Here is a 15668-nt window from a genome sequence, read left to right on the forward strand (position 1 = left end):
GGAATGTAGTCAAATTAAATCGGGTGATGCTGAGGGGATTAGATTAGGAAATGAGACACTTAAAGTAGTAAAGGAGTTTTGCTATTTAGGGAGTAAAATAACTGATGATGGTCGAAGTAGAGAGGATATAAAATGTAGACTGGCAATGGCAAGGAAATCGTTTCTGAAGAAGAGAAATTTGTTAACATCGAGTATAGATTTAAGTGTCAGGAAGTCGTTTCTGAAAGTATTTGTATGGAGTGTAGCCATGTATGGAAGTGAAACATGGACGATAACCAGTTTGGACAAGAAGAGAATAGAAGCTTTCGAAATGTGGTGCTACAGAAGAATGCTGAAGATAAGGTGGGTAGATCACGTAACTAATGAGGAGGTATTGAATAGGATTGGGGAGAAGAGACGTTTGTGGCACAACTTGACTAGAAGAAGGGATCGGTTGGTAGGACATGTTTTGAGGCATCAAGGGATCACAAATTTAGCATTGGAGGGCAGCGTGGAGGGTAAAAATCGTAGAGGGAGACCAAGAGATCAATACACTAAGCAGATTCAGATGGATGTAGGTTGCAGTAAGTACTGGGAGATGAAGAAGCTTGCACAGGATAGAGTAGCATGGAGAGCTGCATCAAACCAGTCTCAGGACTGAAGACCACAACAACATAGGTACAATTGTTTTTTACGCACTACCTTGGACCCAAAGGCCTGGTTATACCAGCGTACCACGCGGCCCGCCCAGCCATTATACTGCAAATGACACTCGAACAACGAACTCACTATAATCTTCTTAGCCTGAAAGGATTCGAAATATTTTTCAATGAACCGAATACGTGACCAGTTATTAACTAAAAAATGGTCCGTATAATCTATAACCTTAGTACGTTCAGCCCACCTTCGAACACGAACGTTAAAAGACAAAGCAGAATCATTACAATTAGAAATAGGTTCGGCATCATACTTAGTTATATATATCAAAGCTGTTTTCCTACTCCTACATTTTTGAAGATCAAACACACCACTTATACTACCAAACATAAACTCAAGACCGCTCCTAACCTCCGTTAAAAGCTTTGCTTCACTCAACTTTAAATATGCATGTATATATGTTAAATTACCTTGTGCAAAAGGCTCTTCAGAAACACAATACTCAATAAGATTCCAAATAGCCAATACAGTGTTAACAAAGTGACGTTTCCCGCCAACAGAAGTAGCATCTACTGTAATCAGAAAGCTGTCGCTCCGCCTTTTATACCCCTGCCTGCGAGGCGTTGCGCAAGCGTCTGGAACATGTCCAAGGCGGTCAGGCACGTCCTGGCCTGCACGCGCCCCCGTGTTCATAATGTAATTGTGTTTGAAGAATTTGAGTGGTCTAGGTGGTGTCCGTATGCGTCAATTTTGAAGCGCATTGTTGAGGGACGACCTGTGACCGTTAATGTGAAGAACACCGAGGCTTGGTCTTATTTATGTCAAATGAATTTGCTATAGGCGATGAAGCTTTAATTTCACGTGTGGACGTAGTGCATGCTGATTGTCATATTGTTCATTGTTTATCTATGAAGGCGGAAATGGCGTCGGACTCGTCGGATATGGAGGCCGCGCAGGAAGTTGTTTGCCTTTCGTCGGATGAAGATGAACCGCAGGGTTCGCGCTGCACGCCCGAGGCGTTGGATACGCCGTAGGTCGTCCGGGTAATTTCTGATATGGTCCCAGTTGCCATAAAAAAACGCCAACGCAGACATTAGCTGTAAACAACAATCTTTATTCAGAACGTTACTGCTCCCTTGCGTTTACAAAAAGTCATATACACTCTATTTCTAAAAACAAACGTTACATATTTCACTTCACTTTGTATTACATCATTCTTAGCAGGTTCATCTCCAGCAATTTGCAAACCATTATAAAAAGGATTCACACCTTGAAATATCTTATTTTTTGCTCTACATTGGGTCTCCAAATCCGTCCATGATTTAACTTTTGAAATATCAGCACTTGTCTCGGGCTTGGAATAAGTTACAAACTGAACGCCAGGTGAACGTTCCGGTCTGAGACTAAATGGACCTATTTTATTGCTACAGGCTATACGAACTTTTTCCAAAGCTCCTTGGTCTTCAAAGATTTTCTTATTTGCTCTATCATCCAATGTTAAACGTTCCACTCTTACATTAATTCTATATACATACGTTACTACTTTATTAATTATTACTGATGCATATTTGTTAGCAAAAAACTTAAACTCATCTGTTATGTCATAATGTTTTAATGTAGTAAAATTCATGGCGTTCTCATCGTATTTCTCGGTGTCACAAGTTGTCTAAGGAATCCAAACTGATCTTCTCCGAAGTCGGCTTCTACCAGTTTTTCCATTCGTCTGTAAAGAATTCGTGTTAGTATTTTGCAGCCGTGACTTGTTAAACTGATAGTTCGATAATTTTCACATCTGTCAACACCTGCTTTCCTTGGAGTTGGAACAGGACACAGCCATTTTAATCCTCAGCGTTAACCTTACAGCAGACATAGGACGTCAAATTAAGTACCTTTCAGCCGTCCAGTTTACAAACTTATTTTATCTGGCTATCAGTTTCAGTGTTTTAGTACGCCATCTTCAGGCCCCTGACCGACGCGTGGGAAGAACCTGTCTCGGTTCTCATCAAAACAATGGCTAGCAATACTGGTATTAGTAGATCTTTGCTATAGCGATCACTTCAGCAATCATCTGCTGACTGTTCTGATGAGAACCGAGGTAGAATCTTCCCACACATCGGTCAGGGTCCTGAAGATGCGTAGTAAAACGCTGAAACTGGTAGCGAAATAAAATAAGTTCGGAAACTGGACGGCTGAAAGGTGTTTAATTTGACATCCTATACCGAACAGCCGAGTCCCGCAACCATCTCTAAAAAGATGGAAATACAGAGACTTACAGCAGATAAGTGTTATCTACATGCAATGCCTTGAGGTGATGCACAGACCGTCTTGTCACAACACATCGTCGTCAGTTGGTCACACCCCTGGCCTGAAAGCACCACTGGGTGGACGACAAGATCACCTCTGGTTCGCATAGCCATTAATTTCGACAGTAGGCGCTATATTTCTGATGTATTAAGGCTAGTGGCAGTCCTTATGTTAGAAGTCTCCGTGACATTGTTTTCCAACAAGACAACACAAGACCGCTTGTTGCCTTGCTGTCCTGACCTCGTTCGATGTAGTTCAACTGTTACCCTGGCCAGCAAGTTCCCCACACATCTCATCCACTGAAAACATGTGATCATCGGTTGCCGGGAGAATGACACGACAGTATTCGCCAACCGCAAAGATTGATGAACTCTGGTATGATGCATAACTGAAACTCCATGGAGTGGCGTACACTTATATGTCATCGCATCTGTATTCGGTTCGATGCCTACTCGAATTAGTCATTCTTACTGTCGCAGGTGACAGCTCTATGTACTAAAATTCAGACCCGGTGCAACCTCAAATCACCCGCAAAGTTGACCGTTTATTCTTTCTACAACATTGTATACATCTCATAAGTAATTTTTTTTAGTTGTTATCCTTCCTGGTGTTTCAGTTTTAATGTCCAGCAGTGTACTTTGGTTACTTCCCTGCAGATGGTGCACTTAATATTCTTCTAAATTAGATTTTAGCGGAATTTCCATTATTCCGCAAACACGGCTGTTGTTAGAGCTCCAAAACTAAACGATAATGATTACTTCTTCATTTTTCCATTATTCCACTGATCTGTCGGTATCTGTGTTAGTACATTCGCATTATGAACGTGTGATACTTTCCATCCCTTTTGGAGCTGCAGACATCTGCAATCGACCAGTATTCCTGACAAGAAAGCACGCTAAACACATTGTTATCTTGACTGACCGCCATCTTAGCAAACTGCAGTCCAACCTAAAAACTAATAACTGCTGCCCAAAGAGTGAAGAGTTGCAAAAAAGTGACTGCAGGGAAGAACACCTAAGATTTACAACAGCTGAATATTCATGATCAGTTAAAGCGAGCCTCTGCTTGGGCATGTGGTTACAAGGATAATGACATTCCAGTCGACGCTTCCAGAATTGTATGCCACTAATTCCCGAACAGAAGTTGTGAACATTTCACACCGTGCAACAGTAATAATTTTTAAACAACTACATCTACATCTACGTCTGCATGGATACTCTGCAAATCACACTTAAGTGCCTGGCAGACGGTTCATCGAACCACCTTCACAATAATTCAGTGTTATTCCACTCTCGAACAGTGCACGGAAAAAACGAACACCTATATCTTTCCGTGCGAACTCTAATTTCCTTTACTTTATTATGATGATCGTTTCTCCCTATGTAGGTCGGCGTCAGAAAAATTTTTTCATTTGGAGGAGAAAGTTGTGATTCAAATTTCGTGAGAAGATTCCGCCGCAACGAAAAACGCCTTTTTTTTAAGGTGTCCACCCCAAATCCTGTATCACGTTCTTGACACTCTCCTATTTTGCGATAATATAAAACGTCCTTCTGTTCATTGAACTTCCTCGATGTACTCCTTCTAAAAGACGATGGACAAGCGTAGTGTAGGCGGTCTGTTAGTAGATCTCTTGCATTTTCTAAGCGTCCTGCCAATAAAACGCCGTCTTTGGTACGCCTTCCCCACAACATTTTCTATGTGTTCCTTCCAATTTAAGTTGCTAATAATTGTAATTCCTAGGTATTTATTTGAATTTACGGCCTTTAGATTAGACTGATTTATAATTTCGCTTCCCGCACCCGAGTTCCCTGGTTCGATTCCCGGCGGGGTCAGGGATTTTCTCTGCCTCGTGATGACTGGGTGTTGTGTGATGTCCTTAGGTTAGTTAGGTTTAAGTAGTTCTAAGTTCTAGGGGACTGATGACCATAGATGTTAAGTCCCATAGTACTCAGAGCCATTTGAACCATTTTTTTGATTTATAATTTAACCGAAGTTTAACGGGTTCCTCTTAGCACTCATGCGGATGACCTCACACTTTTCATGTATTTAGGGTCAACTGCCAATTCATGCACCATTCAGATATCTTTTCTAAATCTTTTTGCAATTTGTTTTGATCTCCTGATGAGTATATTGGGCGATGAAGGACAGCGTCATCTGCAAACAACCTAAGGCGGCTACTCAGATTGTCCCCTAAATTCTTTATATAGATAAGGAACAGCAGAGGGCCTATAATACTACCCTAGGGAACGCAACTCGATTACTTTCCGTCAGTTACTACGAACTGTGACCTCTCTGACAGGAAATGACGGTTCAAATGGTTCAAAAGACCTAACTAACCTAAGGACATCACACGCATCCATGCCCGAGGCAGGATTCGAACCTGTGACCGTAGCGACTGAAGCGCCTAGAACCGCTCGGCCACTCCGGCCGGCTAGGAAATCACGAATCCAGTCACATAACTGCGATGTTAGTCCACAAGCACGCAATTTCACTACAAGCCGCTTGTGAGGTGCAGTGTCAAAAGCCTTTTGGAAATCTGTTAGAAACCCATTTTCAATAGCACTCAAAACTTCGAGTGTATAAAGAGCTAGCTGTGTTTCACAAGAACAATATTTTTTTAAATCCGTGTTGACTGTTTGTCAACAGACCGTTCTCTTCGAAGTAATTCATAACAGGCGATAGACTAGATCAGAGAGTGATTCAATGAAAGAATCTCCTCGTATACTGACTGAGAAACCGAGCGAGGTGGCGCAGTGGCTAGACACTGGAGTCGCATTCGGGAGGACGACGGTTCAATCCCACGTCCGGCCACCCTGAGTTAGGTTTTCCGTGATTTCCCTAAATCGCTCCAAGCAAATGCCGGGATGGTTCCTTTCAAAGGGCACGGCCGACTTCCTTCCCCGTCCTTCCCTAATCCGATGAGGCCGATGACCTCGCTGTCTGGTCTCCTTCCCCAAAACAACCAACCAACCGACTGAGAATGCTGCCTTGTGTTTGTATCAACAGTCCAGTAAATACATCGTGCATTCTGAATTATGTTATACATTAGCAACTTTCTTTTGCAGTGGATCATTATATTGGAGAAGGTACTGAGGTGTGTCGCGTGTTGCTTTCCAGCTGGTGGAGATCGTGGGCTCGGTGCTCGATCGTCCTCTGATCAAGCAGGAGTTCACCGGCAGGTATGACGCCATCGTCGACATGCTGGATGCCGAGGTCACCACCTCAGAGGTAAAGCTGCTAAAATATTTCTGCAAAATGTGTTAATTTGTTCGACATTATAGCCTACCACTTGGTAAGCACGCTGATTAAAAAATTAATCACCCTAGGAAACTTCACGCTAAACCATGTAGCATTATCCTTGATAATGGCCTTCATTCGGGAAAGGAGAGAGGCCGGTATACGGTAGCCAGCTGAAACCATTCTACGATTAGATTCATTGAAGCTGCCGAATTGTGGGGATGTTGATTGTATATTGTCATCCACTGTTCCGAATGTCCACATCCATTTTCTGTTGCAATAGAGTTCCACTCACACCAACGCGGGACGGCAGGAGCGGGAAATTTGCTACACGTGTTTGCGCTGCGCGATGTGAGCCCGTACAGCCACGCACGGCTGCGTCCCAGTCACAGTTCGCATCGTGCACGGTATTTCCCGCGTTCCGCATCCGTGTCGCAAGCCGAGAAGCTCCTTACTCTCGTCAAGCAATACCCACTTCTGTATGACCTCAGTAATGAGGATTACAGGAACAACAGGAAGAAGCAAGTGTTGTGTACATAGTTCCGCGTGGTCAGCGCATACACAACTTTCCCACTAGAGCGCAACCCGGCTAAGCCCAACAGCGCAGGCGCAGCGATCGTCCGTCTCCGCACAACGAGTTGGCGCTGCCATAGAGACGGACTTAATTCTGCTCCCGCCGATCCGCGTATTAATATGTAACGCAGCCAATGAGATTGCTCCTAATGTAGAACCTTTTCTCTTCACGGATCACACTTGCGCAGTGATACATGAACGCGCGAGGTATTATAATGAGTGTACAGACCTCCGATTAGTCAGTCTGCATTTGTCTGCACCAGTCTGTACCAGTCTGCATTAGTCTGTACCAGTCTGTACGAGTTCTACATTTGTCTGTACCATTATATAGTCAAGTTTCAGTCTGTGCCTAATAACATTACCATATTCCTGTACTTAGCCATGAAGATAAATATATAGACACTTTGGTCAAGTATAGAGGTATATGTGAGAATAAGATTAACGTACCAATACCAAAGGAACTTCATATTTTCAATTGTAAATAGCATCCAGAACCAAGTTAAGTAATTTTTATGCTTGTTATTATTTTAATAAATTTGTGTGAAAATTAATCAAGTTCTGTTTAAAGTTGGTCACCGCCAATCTGCTACTCTAAGCGTGCAAGTGGCATTTCTATCGTCTGACCTAACGGCAGAAGATAAACACGCCACGATAAGACCACGAGACATATTGCTGACACTCGCCTATTCGTTAGAATGACAAGTCAAATAATCTGATAGTGTGTGTACCGAAGGTCTTACAGCACGCACACCACAAGTAGTTTTGTCAAAAACTGACATTTTGAGCCTGTGCCTGGGTACAAAATATAGGTTGACTCTTACACAGAAGATTACAGCAATCAACCACTTTTTACAATGCTATTTATTTATTTAAACAGCGCCGTTAACGGTTTCGAACCGACAGATTCACTTAGACGGCTAGTCCACGTTTTACGTTAGATTTCGCCTTTTGTTTCCACAACTGACGCGAAATGGCGCCGATTCTTCATCGTAAGCAACCGAAACATCTTCCCTTTAATAATAATAATTTGTTTTCATCACTTAAGATCGTTGTAAGGCACAATTACAGCTAAAAAAAACGCTGTTTGGCATCTGTTTTTGGTTGTAGGGCACCACCACACCAAGGAAATTTCGTCAGTTGGGAAAACAAAAGGCTAAATCCAATGTAAAACGTGAACTATCCGTCTGAAGACGAACCTTTCGGTTCGAAACCGGTAACGGTGCTGTTTAAATAAATAAATAGCTTTGTAAAAAGTGGCTGGTTGCGGTAATCTTCTGTGTAAGGGTCAACCTATAACAGGAAGAAGGGTGGAGGATATGAGATCACATTGGGAAGCAGCTTAGTGAAGATGATAAGTACATAACTATTTTCAACTTCAGTTTTTGTACAAGTTTTAAATTACATTGATTAAATTTATCAAAATTATTGATTGAGATAATTTACACTCTTTTCGAGTATGTGAAACGTCGAAACTGTGGCTCTCGTCTTGAATCGTGTTCCAAATCTTGAAATGCATTTGTTCAATGTTCTGCTGGCTCCAGTAATTCAAAATTTTCGTCTTCATTGCCTATTGTTCTTAAATAGTTCTGAAGAATACAAGTTCTACGTACAATTAACGTGTCATTGTTGACAGGAAGTTCAATTGGTCTATAAAAAATTCTCAACTTTTCAGCTAAAATCCCAAAGGCATTTGCTACAACTCTTCTCGCTTTGAATAACCTTTTACTATAAAAGTTTTTCCTTGCATCTTGTCTCGATTGTCTATAGGGAAGTGGTCTCAAATACACTCCTTTAGTGTAAGGCCTTCATCACCTATAAGAACATAAGAACAGAAATCGTCTTGCTTAGGAAGGCTTTTCTTTCTTGGCACGTTCATTTTGAAACTTCCAAATCTTTTTCGCTTGTTTGAAGGTCCAAAAATATCTCTGTCACTGTTTTTCCCGTAACCTCCAATGTCAATACATAAAAAATTGCAATCTGCTCCAATGATTGCCAAAAGAACTATAGAATACTTTTTTAAGTAGCGGTGGTATTTAGAGTCACTGTTATTTGGACATTTCATACTTACATGTTTTCCGTCAATACTGCCATTGCAAATTGGAAATCCTCACATTGTTTCATATTTTTCAGCAGACGTCTTCCAGGTTCCCTCTGTTGGTGAATGCACCTGCATTTCCTGCATTCGCTCACACATTCCTTTACAAAATTCTGTAACAACCAGCTGTTGAAAACTCGACGCGAAAACTGTGTCCGATTGTGCTACAGGAATCACCAGCGGCCAAATACCTGAAATATTTTTTTTAGGTGAACAGCTTAAACAGAAGTGGAGGAATATAAGAGATGCTTATGGCAGGTATCTGAGAAGTAAAAAGAATAAACCAGGTGCAGGTACCCAAAAATCTATGCAAATTGGCAGTTGGCCCCGCGTATGGAGTTTTTTGTTTTTGTCGATATCGTATCGAATATTGAAGATGAAGAAAGTAACCAAAATCGGCATGAAATTCATAGGACACATGTTAATGAAGAGGAACAATATGAAGAACAACCGCCTGAAGATGTAGCTTCGTAACCTCAAGGTGGAAATATTGATCCTGTGGACATATTACCAAAAAATAGTTCTACGAAGCGTAAGCTAACAGCAAAACAGCTCGTACCAGAAGAAAAGTGTTCGAGTAACGTTGTTGTAGAGTACCTAAAAAGTAAAAGAACTGACCCAAATGTGGATGACGTTGACATTATTTTTCCATGCTACACCCAGACTCTGAAGCAATTTTCACCAAACAGGCAGGCGAACATTAAAATTTCCACAAAACATGGCTGAAGAAGAAATGCTGCATTAACAGGAACAAATATTCCCTTCTGAATGTTCGCTCTCATATCTTCGACGTTGCTCGAGTTCCTCGCATGCCGCTCAATCTCTACCATTTCCTGAACTAACAACACAGTATAATCAGTCATCAGAAGTGAGACCATTTATAAAAGAATTACAACTCATGTTCCATGTATTTTGTACATTACCATATCAATAAATTTTATTTAATTAAGTAAATATAGCAAAATCAAAAAACTGCCAAAATTTTTCCATACGTGGGGCCCACTGTCATTTTGTATTTTTTTGATACTTTGACCTGTTTTGGGCTTCTTGGTTCTCAAACACTTGCCATATGTGTCCCTTATATTCCTCCATTTCCTCTTAAGGTGTTCACCCGAAAAAAGGTTTTAGGTATTTTGTCACTGGGCATTCCTATACTACAACAGGACACAGTTCGCATCAAGTTTTCAATAGTTGTACACGATGTAAAGCAATGTGTAAGCGAATACAGGAAATATAGGTGCATGATCCAACAGAGGGAATATGGAAGATCTCTGCTGCATAGTATGAAACAGTGTGAGGGTTTTCAAATTTCAGAGAAAGTATTGATGGAAAAAAAGAAATTATCAAATCATTTCATCGCTACATGTCATTGTAAGACGTTCTTCAGGGCATGTTGGCTCACAATTAGTATATTCAAGACACATAGGAATTAAAGGCATTAACTACCATTGGGCACTGATTTATATCAATGAGGAAAGTAAAAAATTTGTGTCAGACTACGATTTGAACCCGGATGTCCTGCTTACTAGGCAGAGGCGCTGATCACTATGCCATATGGGCTCATAGGTCCACAAAACTTCACGGACTATCCTAGCACACCTTTTAGTGAGTGGATGAGTTCGGAATTAGAGTGTGATAGGAGGCGTGCTCTAGTGCAGTACATGCAGCCAGGTGTGTTGACCACTGTGTCCGGACGGCGAGTGGCCAGCACATCTTCCTAGAAATCAGGATTCCAGGGTTCAGATCCCAGTCAGGCACAAATTTTCAACTTTCCCCATCGATATAATAAATGACTACCAGCAGCTAATGTCTTTAATACCTTTGTGTCTTGATTCATAATGGCAATTCGATCAGTATGGTCTCTGTTCTTTTGGACAAGTCCATAAGAACAGACACCACATATACGTAGTTGGTGTATTGCTTTTTAATGTCATTCTTAATTAAATTACAAATTTAATCAAAACAGTCAGGTGTCATTCTGAAGTAAATGTAAAATCTTTTAATATCTCTACGGAGCGCAGACATGGGCGTATGATATTCCTCGAAGTTGTACGTTTTGTATTAATTTCATGTAGGCCTATTGTTATTCTTAGTTTCGTGAAAAAATAAAATTTATAACAAACAAGGTATAGTCTGGTAATTTATTGTCTTATTGCTTATTATTCTAATGACTTACTTAGCACAATGATCCTCTTTAGCTAGAGCTAGTAACGAGAGCCTTTTCTTCACCTGAAGACATTAAGTAAAACACAATCTTAGCTCAAATTTTTAAAAAAAGTTTATTATTTTGAGTGAAACTCCCGTATAGGAAACGTTTCCCGACAATTACACAGGAAGAAGCCTAGAAAATGACATTCCCGTTCCCACTGAGGGGACACTGTCACGCACATGAAGTGGGATTCTCGCTCCTGCTCTCCCGCTTTGAGATGAGTGGACTTTAAGACTGAGTGACTTAGCGGGCCTGTCGACCTGTGATAGGGCACCTGGTTGTTCGTCCAACCAGAAACTTATGCGTGCGGCCCTGCGAACCCGGCTGTTGTCTTCTTAGAAGGCAGGAGAGTCCACAGTAAACTTATCTGCTACTATGGATAGGACAGGACAACACTTGGTCACAGAGAATGTTACGAAAACATTTTTTTCATTCATTTCCATGGGTCCAAGTCGTGTTGTGGAAAGCCGCCACTAAACATCACAGAATCACCCCTGGTGTCAACTACACCTTCTACGCATCACCGATTAAGCACACTGCACCTACAGTGCACTCGACGCCTTTCGTAAGTTCAAAAAGCAAAATCAGGACTCGTCCGCCCACATTAACTCGCCTCCATCCAGCTACTCTCAAGTTTCTATGAAGTTTGGCCCAGTGAAGAGGGTGAAGCTATTTTGTTTTGCCACCGTGAGAACCCCAAAATGCCCATTGTGCTACTCCTTTTGCAATGTTGCCTCGGAAAGTCGTTGAAAGGCATCCGCATTCACTGACAGCAACAATTTCTGTGATGGTGAAAGCACTCTGATTGACACTGCGTGACAGTCGCAGATGCACCAGGTCACTGTCAAGGCCAACAGTGAAGGGTCACGTGAATGCCTGGTGCCAATTCAGTACCATCTACAGCTACCAGTGTGCTTGTTTAACGGCGTGACTGGTGTCATATTTTACGCAGGACACATTTCCTCACAACTATTTCGTTTCGATTGCCTCATGTCGCTGTGATAACAAATAAAAGAATTATTAACATTATACGATGGATGTTCAGTAACTAATGCAAAGCAGTTTTTTTGTGAAAGCGTGTTGGTTTTATTCAGAATACAAATGTACCATATTACTCCCCACTCTTTGGTTACAGAACCCCATTTTTAAACATAATTTCCGGCAACGCGACGGCCTAATAGCACCTTACTGGAAAGGTTTGTATGCCCGTATGGTATCACTCTACTAAACGACGTCGGAGCTGCATTAATAATCTCTGCCTCATCGACGTACTACTTCTCATTGAATGCACCCTTCACTGAGCCAACATAAGGCCGTCGTAAGGTGCGAGTCTGGGCTGTAGAATGGATGAGAAGGAACAGCCTAATGAAGGTTTGTGAGTTACTCTCGGGTGCGCGGACTTGTGGGTGGCCTTAAACAGTAACGGGAAATGAAAAGTTCGTTTGCATTTTTTGGCGAAGAACACACTGAAGTCGTTTCTTCATTTTCCTGATGGTAGCACAGTACACTTCGAAGTTGATCGTTGCACCATGAGGAGGGCGTCAAACAGAATAACCCCTTCAGACTCCCAGAAGAGCATTACCATGACTTTATGGGCTGAGACTGCGGCTGTGAACTTTTTCTTCGGAGGAGAGGTTATGTGGCAACACTGCACGGACTGCCGGTTTGTTTCCGATTTAAAGTGCTGAACCCATATTTCAGCGCCTGATACGATATTCGGCAAAAAATTGCTACGATCAGCCCCGTAACGCGGAAACACTTCCGCACAGATGCTCTGTCGTTGCCCTTTATGGTCTTCTGATAAGCGAAAAGTAATCCTAGTGACACACACCTTTGGATGCCCCAACGAGTGGACAAGTGTGTCAGCACTACCAACAGAGGCGTCCAGTTGTGCACTGAGGTGTTTAACTGCGACCCATCGATCACTTCGAATGAGAGTGTCCGCACGTCCCAACACTGCAGGAGTCACAGCTGTGTGCCGCACGCGTGAGATCGGTGAGGTTTGCGCGACGTTTTTGCGATAGTGACAGGCCCCTCGCCCAACGACTCACAGTGCTTTTGTTCACTGATTACCCAAGGCATTCTGCAAGCGCCTATGGCAATTGCGGTGCTCTGTTGGTAGCAGACACAACCCAGCCCCAATAAGAAAAGAAATTGAGAAAAAGGAGATTTTTTAAATATTCTTAATAATTATGATTTATACTGTGAAGGAACGCAGATCGCTGTCATACTCACCAAAGATGGTGATGCGAGGTAGCGCAGAACTGCGATTCATCGTTTAACACTGTACGAAGACATTCATCATCAGTCCATGCTTCCTGGCCAACTGCAATTGAGCAGACAAACGGCAGCCATTTGCGTAGATTGTTATCGATATATTTTTTAAATACCTTTGCTTTACGTGTTTTTATTATGTTAAGTTCAACTGCAGTGACTTAACAGATAGTTCCTCCTATACTGACGTCAACACACTGACGGAAAAATGCAACTGCGGATCGTATACTCCATTTTGTAATCAGTGAAATAATAAAACATACTACCTCAACCCGTGAAATTTCGTTTCCTTTGATCCTCCCCCTCCCGTGTGCTTCCTTAATGTACGAAGGGCAGTCCCTCATAACCTAATTTTCACCGTTCAGGTGCCAAATTGAACAGCAATCAGCTCTTTAAAAAAAAAAATAAAAAAAAAAAACTCGATTTTGGTGCCAGCGTGTAAACATAACCAGTCGTATCAGGCGAGTCTCACAGCCTGTCACGAATAATACACGAGGACCGTTGCAGTGGACTCATTTCCCATGACTAATCGACTGGTACAACAATGTCACGCTTGTAAAAATGACTTAAGGATTTGGCGCTGACCATGACTGGTACACGTCAGATGTCGCTTTCGTAGCAGTGCACAAGGCGCTGGCTGTAAAACCTCAAACTCTAAGTGTTCCAGCGGCCGGTCTCACTCATAGCACGGACGGAACACGGTATCATCCTTGCCCCCCCTCCAAAACCCAAAGATGGTGGTGCGAGGTAGTGCAGCACCGTGATTCATCAGGCCACGGAAACATTCCAAACGAAGCCGTTTGCTTCGTGTTGTTAACTGCAGCCTACGTATGGAGCGGTAATTCCCTAGCCTGCTAGTTTGTGACTAATGGTCCGGGATGACACAGTATGTTGCAGAGTCCATTACTTGTTGGACGGCTGACCCACACGTGAAGAGGCTACGATGTGCTTGGTGCACAGTACGGTGTTCCTAGCTTGTGGTCGGCCAGCACCTTGACTACCAGTATGACGACTCTCACGTTCCCATACAATCCAGCATCAGAGCAGTCAGAACAAACGCTCCACAAATCTGTATGCTGCACGTTTCGAGCAGATAGCAATATGGAGACGCACAATGAGGATTCTGTCAGATGCTGATAACAGTGTCTGTCATCAGTACTCAACATCTCCATGTCTTTCCCAGTAATCACTCAACATGTCTCGCTGTTCAGCCCCTCACACAGGAATCTGGAGTACGAAGTTTCTATTCATTATAGAAATTTCACGTACTTCTAAAAGTAACTGGACAACTAACAATTCTCTGGAATATAGTTTGTTCTCTGTATCACCTACCAGATTTAGTTGTGGCATGACAAGAGGTGTCATCAACCAACTCATTTACATAAAAATGGCCATTTTAGAGTCTCGCCTCTCCCTTGATAAACTTTTTCGGATGCCCACGATTCCGCCGGCTGTTGCAGGAGCTGTACGAGGAGCAGATGGGTCAGCTGCAGCGGTGGGGCTTCATGCCGGTGGACAAGTGCATGCCGCCCGTGGCGGGCGCGCTGCGCTGGTCCGAGATGCTCCGCAAGCGCATCTCGGCGCCCGTCAACTCATTCGTCGCCTTGCAGCACCCGTAAGTACACGACCACCTCACCCCACTGCACACGACATTAGCACTTGCTCGTATCGAACGACTAACAAGACATGTATTCTCAGCGTTGGGTAGTTTTAACAAATAGGGTAAATTAACGTTACTTCATGATATCTAGTTAATCCGTGATAGTTCGTATTTCCCCATTCACAAAGTTGCCTGAACTGCGAAAAGTTTCAAGATTTCGCCAACAGATGTCAGAAGAATACAGGATTCCAACGAGCTCTCACACGCCATCTTTTATCCCTTATACAAGATTTTGGACATTCTTTCTTGAATACTTGGGTGGTGGTCATTTTCCTTCAGTGAGACCAGTAGTGGGCATATTATTTTCATATGAACAGAATTTTCGGTTCAAAAATTTCGTATTGACATACCGGGTGATCAAAAAGTCAGTATAAATTTGAAAACTGAGTAAATCACGGAATAATGTAGATAGAGAGGTACAAATTGACACACATGCTTGGAATGACATGGGGTTTTATTAGAACCAAAAAAATACAAAAGTTAAAAAAATGTCCGACAGATCGCGCTTCATCTGATCAGAATAGCAATAATTAGCATAACAAAGTAAGACAAAGCAAAGATGATGTTCTTTACAGGAAATGCTCAATATGTCCACCATATTCCTCAACAATACCTGTAGTCGAGGAATAATGTAAAGCATGTCCGGAGTTATGGTGAGGCATTGGCGTCGGATGTTCTCT

The 15668-nt window shown here is 42.4% G+C and overlaps 1 protein-coding gene across 1 annotated transcript in view; it reads left to right on the forward strand.

Annotated features, from left to right (window-relative positions):
* Positions 1 to 15668, forward strand: part of LOC124606003 (dynein beta chain, ciliary) — an 809537-nt gene that overhangs the window by 151502 nt on the left and 642367 nt on the right. Inside the window, exons 12-13 of the mRNA XM_047137965.1 lie at positions 6058 to 6168; positions 14789 to 14943. Of these exons, the coding sequence (XP_046993921.1) occupies positions 6058 to 6168; positions 14789 to 14943 (266 nt within the window). The remainder of the gene's footprint in view (positions 1 to 6057; positions 6169 to 14788; positions 14944 to 15668) is intronic.

Source organism: Schistocerca americana, chromosome 3, assembly GCF_021461395.2.
Source record: "Schistocerca americana isolate TAMUIC-IGC-003095 chromosome 3, iqSchAmer2.1, whole genome shotgun sequence".
In the NCBI taxonomy this organism is placed as follows: Eukaryota; Metazoa; Arthropoda; class Insecta; order Orthoptera; family Acrididae; genus Schistocerca; species Schistocerca americana.